This window comes from Poecilia reticulata, linkage group LG21 (assembly GCF_000633615.1).
Source record: "Poecilia reticulata strain Guanapo linkage group LG21, Guppy_female_1.0+MT, whole genome shotgun sequence".
Lineage (NCBI taxonomy): Eukaryota > Metazoa > Chordata > Actinopteri > Cyprinodontiformes > Poeciliidae > Poecilia > Poecilia reticulata.
In genome coordinates, this window is record NC_024351.1 from 19,696,486 (window position 1) to 19,706,445 (window position 9,960).

General features: G+C 41.2%; 1 protein-coding gene across 2 annotated transcripts; it reads right to left on the bottom strand.

Moving 5' to 3' along the window:
- Positions 1-6,079: 6,079 nt before the first annotated feature.
- LOC103457803 (protein FAM177A1-like) lies at positions 6,080-8,768 on the bottom strand. Of its 2 annotated transcripts, none has more exons than XM_008398216.2 (5): positions 8,638-8,768; positions 8,263-8,466; positions 8,104-8,170; positions 7,003-7,100; positions 6,080-6,917 (listed from the first exon to the last, which is right to left on the bottom strand). In XM_008398216.2, exons 1-5 carry the CDS (start codon positions 8,704-8,706, stop codon positions 6,705-6,707), a joined length of 651 nt encoding a protein of 216 aa, XP_008396438.1. In that variant the 5' UTR covers positions 8,707-8,768; the 3' UTR covers positions 6,080-6,704. The 2 variants fall into 2 exon arrangements, with proteins under 2 accessions (XP_008396438.1, XP_008396437.1); XM_008398215.2 differs by having other exon boundaries at positions 8,257-8,466.
- Between the last annotated feature and the right edge of the window lie 1,192 nt (positions 8,769-9,960).

Sequence of the window (9,960 nt, forward strand, 5' to 3'; positions counted from 1 at the left end):
ACTTCCAAAGAACAAACCGACCCGGCTGGGGAGGTTTGTTCTGAAAAGGCGTTGGATGTTGGGACCTCGGACTCCATCTCGTCCTCTGTACGRGACAGTACAGAGGATGATGGTACTGTCTCTGGACAAACTGACCCGGCTGGGGAGGTTTGTTCGGAGATGTTGGTACAGCGTGAAGGTGAGACTGCAGTCGCAGAAAAATCTAACCTGGCTGGGGAAGATTTGTCTGCGGCTGATCTCGCAGCCAAAGCTTTGGTTTCGCTGGTCCCATCCTTGCAGGAGAATCCTCTGAAGGCCACTTTCACAGGGTCCTTTGAATTACAACGTTCCCCGTCCGTTACGTTGTAACTCAGATGAAAACAGTGTTGCTCATTTGTCTGAAAAACCATCTCTGAATGTAAAGATTTCCATTGCTGTCGAGGTTTCCTGTTCCMCTAACGTTAATTCAGTAGCTAGCATTGGCTTGGATCTGCTAGATGTAGGGAGGACATCTGCAGGACCAGGACAAGCGGAGGAKAACTTCTTCAAGTTCTCCAATGAGCTCCAGAACAGCTGGGTGAACGCTGCGTTCCAGAGCATCCTAAACCTGAGCGTCACCAAGCAGTGTCTCGCTAAGGAAAGGGTTTTTCTGGAGGCATCGTCCATCCCCTGCTGTGGGAGTCTCATCCTCTCAGCTGTCCGTCAGCCTGGCAAGCATTTTAGTCAACAAGACCTTTCCCCAGTTCTGAAGGAGCTGAGGGAGAAGAAGCTGCCGTCAGACGTGGGAAAGGACTACGACATAAAAAGTTTGCTGGAGTCTGTGCTGGTCTGGCTGGATTCGTTTGGCGGCGACACAGATAGAGAGTTGTACGACAACGACTCCTGCTCTAACTGTGGAGCCACTTCCCTCAGGCTCCTGAACGACGGCGCCATGGTTGCCCCTCCACCAGTGTTATTTTCAACCAGTATATCTATACTGCTTGAATACTGGTTGGATTTGGCGTGCAAACGCCGTTGTTCAGGCTGCGGGTCACCTTGGCAGAAAAAACACTGCCTGACCGATAACAAGGTTCTGATATTTYTTCTGCACAGGTTGACCAGGAAGCACCAAACCAAAGCCACTCAGACCATCGATGTGCCTGCAGAATGTGGGACGGAGACATACCACCTGTCCTCCGTTATCTGTGCAGATCCAAAGCTGACAGACGTCTAGTGTTATTTAATGAAGGGAGAACGAACCGTGAAGGCAGACAATGAGCATGTCTTCACTGCAGACAGCGACTGCAGTGAAGACATGTCCAACAACGGTTTCMTTTACATTTACGAGAAGAATTGATCAGACACCAGMGGACAAAAGGTAAAAAGATTTGACAGGTTTCCTGTTTGCAGGTTTCTCTCCGGGCACTCCGGTTTCCTGCCACAGTCTGAAATCTCCACTGAAATGATCCAGTAGGCAGAGGTGGATCCTGGAGGCGGGTCCAGCGGATGGCGCCGGTGCAGGGGGCAAAGATCACTGGGGTTAGCACCGGGAAGCAAAGCCTCGGACAAAACACAGGGAGGCGAAGGAGCAGCGGGAGACTCTGGAGGCGGCGGAGGAGCAGAGGGAGACTCTCTCTTTCTCGACAGACAGACAGATAGATAGAATCTACAACTAGACACATATGGAGGACCAAAACCATGTCTGGAATATAACCATTCATTTTATATTTTAAACTGGTTCTATTGATCCTGTGTCCAGATAGAGAGATAATCAGTAGCCCAGCATCATGACCTGTTTGTTCTAAAGATCCTGCAGCTTCCACTTCTCTTCCTAACATGGCGCCTCCTCACCCTGAATCTCATGCTGATAGGAGGAACCACAGAGCTCTGTTAGGTTAAAGCTCATCTTCTAAAGTTGGGATATTTTTCCTCCAACAGGTTCCAGAGGAATCACCTCAAACCAGATGTTGGACTGGATTTTATTTCAATGTCATTTGTGAATGTTAGAGCCTCATTTTCAAAAGCTATAAAGGTTGAAAAAGGTTATTATTTTTTAGAAAGTCTCATTAACATCAATATTTCCTCTAAATAAGAGGCAAAAAGCAAAATTGTTTGATAAAGGAAAAGCCTCTCAGACTCTGAGCCGACAGCAAAAAACTATTTTTTATATTAGACAATTAATTTAATTTTACATAATTATCGCGGTAGAAGCCATTTGTTTGTTAAATACTTAATGAAAGATATTTACCGTGTTTGATGTTTGTTGTGATTGACATATACTCACAAAGAACGAGGTAATCAGTCCAAATTTGTTGTTTATTGAACCTTCAGAAACTACAGCGGCTGTGATGCGCCAAGTCGAAGGTAAAAGAATCTGAACAGGTGATCAACTCTAAACCACTCACACATTTTTCTCTCTCTGCCATTTAAGTACACCCGTTGCCAAGGCAACCTCCTGCGCTCCACAAGCCGACCAGAGATTATGTTAAAAACGTTCAGTCCATTACGATATTAGGTTTTCAGGCTTGATACTTATTTTGCGATCATTAATAAGCCTCCACTGGTTGATTAGTTCATTTTAAACTCCTGCTCTGCTGGTTATTTTGGTAATGGAACCGAAACGCACAGAATTGCGCAACTCCTTGTTGAAACAATAATCACTGAGATTATTATTGGTGATGGATCATTAATTTGAACACGTTTTGTTGATTTTTTTTGTTGTTGTTCTTTAATAAAGTTACAAATGTTTTGATAAGGACCCAGAGGAGGACGTGCTGGTCCCAACGCCCTTGTGCCGTTCAGTTTGTCACCTCATGCTGAGATCGACTCAAAACCCTCAGCGATTGACGTGTTGGAGCCCTGCTGTATAGCACGAACAGTTCAGAAACAATATGAGATGGGAAAAAAAGTTATTTAATAACTGATTAAGTCGTGTTTTAGATTGTTCTTGAAAAACGAATCAGTTACGGTTAATTAGTGGGTGAACTCGCGGCTGCACAGAGAACCCATTGATTTTTTACAGCAGACAGCCGCTTGCAGGTACTGCGTACCCCCGCTAAATCTTTTAGGGGTACGCAGTACCCTGCCGTACCCCTTTACTTTCACCCCTGCATAAAACTATGGCTGGTTTGATTCTGTATCGCTGAATAATCATATTAGATTAGACTAAAACGATCACTTAACTTGGACTAAACTGGATTTTAAAGTTTATGTGGATTCTACCCTGTTTGTTATAAATATTGCCTTTTTTAACACAGTTTTAGACCTTTTAGACCAGTAAAAGGCCTTTTGAGAAAGGCAGCAGTACAGGTCATAGTGGTCATGACATCATGATACATATGTTGCAACATTCAAAGTTAATTTTGTACGATTTTCTTCATATAATTTTCATAAAAAAGGAACAGAATACAAAAAAAAATTTTTGCTTTGCATTCAGTGTGCCAAAAAAATAATCCATGCCTTTGTGATATAGAATTTAAAATCCAGAAAGGCTAGCTTAGGGCTAACACTAAGCACTGCAAAAAGGACGAAAGGAAAAAAAAAAGATTTCAGAAGGGTATTTTTTTTGTCCAGTGGAAAAAAGAGCAGGTGCATTAGCGCCATTTAGTGTCTATCGTGGCACTTCTCTGAATTTATTTACTAAATATGTGACTTCTGAAAACTACAAGACAAGTTTTATCCTGGTAAGTCATATTAAGGAAATATTACTTTATTTCCTTAATCCTCTTGTCATAGAATTCCAATGAATTTTATTTGGGTGTAAGAGAGCAACAGGGGGTTAAAACAATTTCTGCATCTTCCTTTTTCTATTGAGACTCCATCAAAAAATACAAAAATAGAGTTTATTAATTTTCAAATACCAGATCTTAGCCTGAGACCGCAGTGATGGTGCCTCAGACTGTGAGAGCGGAAACAGAATAAATATGTTCATAACTCAAAAGTAATGAAACACTTTTGTTTGCTTGAAACAAAAATGGCATCATGTTTTTCAGTTTTATTGGATAAATGCCTAAGATTAATCATAGCTGATTATCTATGAGGAAAGTTTCTGCTGTCTGTTCATTTGGGTCCAATTACCATGAAGACAGATGAGAAAGGCATATTATTGAATATGATTGTATATAGCAAGAAAATTTTGGAGAAGCGCAGCAGACAGTTGGATTCTGTATGCAGTCAACCTAGAACAGCTGTTCACATAACTACACCAAACATGGAAAGAGTTTAGCCAGTCCTTGAAGGAAAGGTTGGGGCATCATTGGAGGGATGAAGAGGGAGAACTCTGCAGGGATACTAATTTTAATATCTCATACGTTTTACTCGAGGCTCAACAAGATGTAGTCAGTCCTTAGTAGAAGTTGAAAAGTGAGCAAACCAGTGGGATTTGCCAGTGGTTGAGGCGCTAACCGCTAGAAACAACACCAATCAATAATGTGGTTCTCTCTAGTTTACGTGTTTGAACAATGAAGGGAACAAGTGAAGACTGTACAGGAGTGTGTATGATGTGAATTCTAATTTTAAGGATAGGTCATTTTTTTCCCCCTACCCTCAACATGGAAAAATATTCTACTACTACAGAACACATCATTATGTCCGTACCAGAAAACTAATTTAATTAAAAAAAAAAAAAAAAAAAAGAGAGAGAGAGAGAGAGTTCTTCCTAAGAGCTGTAGAAGCCAGCTCTGCTTTCAAAGCCAGTACTGTACCTATTGTTTGGCCGTGACTCACTGCAGAATGGAGTTAAAGCATCACTGCATGTCCACAGCGGTGAGGTTAGGACTGCTGAGGAGGTCGTTCTGGCACACAGAAACCCACGCTGCCCTCAGAATGGATTCATTGTACAGCAGGCGGACAGGGTCCCTGACCTCAGGGCAGTCTGCGCACACAGTGACACAGCCTCTTTTGTTACCACTGACAAAGCAAGCCCTCACATCAATCATACTGCATAACAGCACTAAGTCTTTGAACAAGCATGCAAGCCAATCATGGCTGAGACGAGTGACATTGGTAAAAATAAAGCCCATGTCTCCATGTGAACAGAGCATCTGTAGGTTTTCAGTAAATCGAACTTAAGACCATACAAACACTGCCTTGCATGGATTTTAAGAAAAATCAAATACAAGCAAGCAAAATAAAAACTGAAATTTCTGGGGTCTTTGTGCTTCTCTCACACTACATACCACTCTTTTACAGCCTACTCCCCAATAATGCTAAACTAAAGTTTAGGGTTTTTTTGCACATAATGCAAATGGGTTAGTGGCGTAAACAAACGTTGGTCCGTCAACAATTTGCACTTACCTGTGACTGACGCAGAAAAGCTAGCTGGTTAACTAGATAGCTATCATGAATATATTAGCGGCTAGTTTGCGGTAGCTTTGACCGCCTCGAGTAACAGAACGCAACAAAGATGTTTGCATAAAATAATCCTGCTGCAACAATATTTACGATATTAATTTAACCTCAGATATTGCAAAATTATGCCCTGAGCTGATGAAATTCTGTCAGAACTGGAAATTTAGCAAAATAATACATTTTTTTTTAACAGGTAGCTTTAAGTGTTGTGTCCATGGTTGTAAATTGGTTTAAGGACGCCCAGTGTGAATGGCTAATGTAATATGGAACACGTTGAATGTAATTTAAAGTTATGACCTGCCCAGATAGAAAGTAGGTCTAAGCTAAATATGATTTAAAGAATCTATTTTTGTAAAGGTTAGTGTGTTCAGACACCGTCCCTGAGAAATCAATACACACATTAAGGATTACTTACATTTTTTTCTGAATTTAAGACATTTTAAGTTTTTAATTTTAGACACATTGAGATGTGCAGACAACTGTCAAAATCTTTAAAAAAAGAGTCACAGTTAAAGAAAAAAGTCAGTTAACAGTTTATTGTCATGTTACAAAAACAATAGAAAATGTTCAAATTAACAGCTCAATAAGTTAAGAAAATAAATAAGTGTAAAAAACTGCTTACAAGTGGTTAAAAATGTAACTTTGTAGGTCCTTAAACAGACTTAGTGTCATAATGTGTTTACTCATAAGATTACACGAGATTATTTTAATGTTCACAGTAAATAAGGCAGATGAAACAGCTACACACAACCCTTACACCCACTTCTCACTATTTCTTTTTAGCTAAATGTTAGCCTACCCTGTGGCTAAAATGTAGCCACCATTTAATCTGCTCAGTGCGTCCACAGACAGTAAGTGCAACACAAGCCTGAACATGTAATATTAAAACACGTCTACATACAGCATGCATATGGACACGAGGTGAAGGAATGTTAAAATGGCCAGCTCTTTGGTGCAGCCAGGTGGATCCAGGACATCAGCGCTAACCGACGTAAACATGAGCGGCTGCTAAACCTCGACATGGGTAACGTAAACCGTCCGAAGGGACATCGGGTCACGGTTAAACAGACGCTCAGCCCACATCTGGCACTGGCTGTATGGGTGGTTTAGGCACTGTGTGTGGTCAATCTGAGGCACAGGGAAGCAACACTTTGTCCTCCCTGTATAGCATAGAGTGGAGGATTGCTGTAGCAATCTACAGTAACATTTATTTCCTAAAACCTGATTGCATGCGTTTAAAGGTTTTTGATTTCCCACATTGACGCGCCCCCACCTGTCCAATCCGATCTGCCCATTAAAAGCCGTGTTATACACAAACCAAACAGCTTGGTGAAACAAGACCGTGTTCTTTTCTTTACTGACGAACAAACACTAAAATGTCCTCCCTCAGGAAGAGGTTAGGTCGCGGTGACGATAACCGGGACGGTGATCGTGTTCGGAGCCACCGGATTCTCATTCTCCAGCTGATAGGTCGTGTCGGGGCGAGCAGACGCCGCCTCCTGCGCGTCCGCCGACGCGATTGGCTCGCCCTTTGCTTCCTGAGATTGTAGCTGGTCGAAGGTCTTCTCCGCTTCTTCGGACAGTCGGTTCTCCTCAGCCTCCTCCTCTTTCTGGAGGACGCAGGGAGGAATACTGTTAGGATGGCTGAGAGACAACAAATGAAGACAGCATTTCCTCAAAGCGCTCCGACGTCACCTCTTTCTTTATCCTGTTGTATTCGTCGATGGCATACTGGTACTTTGCCGATGTTATTCCGAACAGGGACGCCATCCTCTCCCCAAGATAGTCGCATGCTGCAATATAAAACAAATAAAAATTGACAAAACACAAGTCAATATCATTTTTGTCCTTACTGCTTTAATGTCAATGGCACTTATCTGTGGCATATTGTTACCGCAGGAAAGATTATGTTTTTGTACACTTTGTTTTAATAGAAAGCAGTCATGGCTTTCAACTAACTAACTAACTAACTTACCATCATCAACATACAAGAAACTTGTGTGGGTCAAAGTTACTGGAGTTAACTAAAAGCATCAGAATAACAAAAACTGAAATTGAGAAAACATTTTTTGCTAACTAAAATTTATAAAAACTATTCAGAGGAAAAAAAAAAAGCTAACTACAATTATACCGTGCGTTTATATAACTGAAACATAAAAATTTTTGTGTTCATGATTCTACTTATTAGCCTTCAGAAGTGATCATCCACAGTTTACATCAGCTACCGGCAAATTACGGCACGCCACACTCTTCTTAGCGACATTTACGCTAGTCTGCAAAATGGCGACAGCAAAAGCTGGGAGAAAATGCCAATCAGTTGGTTGTTCAGCAATGATTCAATACATTTGTTTGGAAATAGCATCTTTTGTTGAGCATCAGTGTATACCTAATCACAATACGTTGACCTTTTTGAATTCTGCACTTGAATATTACCCAAAGTATGAATAAACTAAAACTAATAACATGACCACTAAAAACTAAATGGTGAAATAATAAAAATTAGCAAACACACTCAAAAGACTGATTAAAAGTAACTGAATTAGACAAATAAAGTGCCACAACAAAATACAACTTGACTATAATTAAAACCCAAAACTATTAAAACTCTGGTGTGATTATGGCACCAAAACTGACTTTTGCCCAATTGTCCATATCTTAATAACCCACCCCTGGCCTTGGTTATAAGCTGATTATATATATATATATATATATATATAAAACGTCTACAATTAAGAAAGGAACATTTTTCTTCAATAGGAATGTGTACTCGATAGTTGTATTAAAGGCACTACAAACCTGAGATGGTGGACGTGGCAGCTCTCCACATGTGGAACCAGAAGTAAGGCCCCCAGGTCATCTTGGACTGCAGCACAAACATAAAGTTACCCTCACCTTCACACAAACAAAAGGTTACGACCCGACCCGACCCGACCCTCCACCGCTCCTCACCCTCACCGCATCGACCGGAGGGGACAGCAGGTCCTTCCGCTCCGCCTCCGGGTCCTCTGCCTCCTCTTCGTCGGTGCTGTACTCCTCCATGGTCTCCCCGCTGGAGAAGTGGATGATGCGGCGGGGAGCCTTCTCCTTCGGCTCCGTCCTCTGTCCTAGCTCTCCCAGCTCAACGCTCTCAAACTCCCTCCCCGGGTTCGGGCTCTGGCCCTGGGAGGACATGACAAGCGCGTCCAGGCAAATTCAGTAGTAATATTGAATCAGATCCGTCCGACATGACACATGCTGACAAGCCCCAAACACCCGGAGGCATTAGAAATCGGTAAACACACCGCGAGCGGCACACTGGTTAGGCTAGAAGAGAAGCAGCGATACTCGTACCTGCCCCGTGTCCATGCCCCGTCCTAAAGACACGTTGACATTGGCGAGATACAGAGAAACATCAGCCATTGTTGCCGTCTTCTTTGTATCTCTTGCAAGCTGCGCTGACACCGACGTCAAACCCGGAAGTACCGCAACGTAACGCCCCATTCCGTTACGTTATAAAGCGCCTTTCGACAACACGCTTTCATCTTTTCTTATTTGAAACAATATTAAAATATAAGCTGTAACGTAAAATATACAAATAGTTTTGATATAGCTATATTATATTATTTATTTGTACACGCGAGACGTAGGTTCCGTCGCTGGGCACGACTTGAAAGCGTTACAGAATATTAAAGTCCTTTAAAGTTGTCCAGCTGTTTTATCTGCACCCAAAGGTAAAGAATGAATCAACTTTACTTAGTGATATTTTATAGAAAGCCAAGCCAGCAAACACGCAGACTTGATTACTGTTACAGGTATATATTCAATAAATTAAAATACTGAAAAGTCAATTTATTTCAGGAACTTTATTACTAAGTGAAACACATTATATACATTAAAAGTCTCAATTTCTGTTAATTCTGATGGTTGACTGCTTACAGTTAAGAAAAACATGACATTTGAAATCAGAATATTATATCAGATGCATATAAAAAATACAGAAAAGTAGCCTTAATGAAAAGGAAGTTCCATACCTGTTTAAGGCTACCAATTTTCAATATATTCATATATTCATATTCTAATTTAACGAATATCACTGCAATCTAATCTTATCTTGCAGCAAGTAGGCTAAACAATCTTAAAAAACAAACAAGTGAAACAAATATATTGGCAAAATGACCAAAGAAAAAAAATTATTAAAAGCTGAGATGCAAAATAAGAAAAACCTTCTTGGAAATACAGTTTCCACAGTCCATCAGCATGTTTGTGTTGTTTTTGTCTCTCCTACTCTTGCTATCTTGGTCCCTTCGCAGGATAGCAGAGAGCAGAAGCTGCTTTTTACATATTTGTGCCTGAAGCAGGTTGTGTCATGAAACCCTGCTGAGCACTAAAACATCCCAAGGCAACACGGTGAACCCCTGCGTTGCCCCCGATATGCTCATCAGCCTAAGATGAGCGCTGCATAAAGTTATAAAAATAAGAAACAGCTTGAACGTGTAAGAAGGGAGATTGTTTTCATTTTTATTTTATTTTTTAGATTTACCAGTAAACAGGTCAACATTTTTTTTTTCCTGCAAACAACCAGGAAAGCCCCTCATTAGAGGGTACAGCTGCATGGAAAAAGGGGCTTACATTTTATTTGCATGTCGTTTCGGTTTGTATTTGCACAAGTAAGAA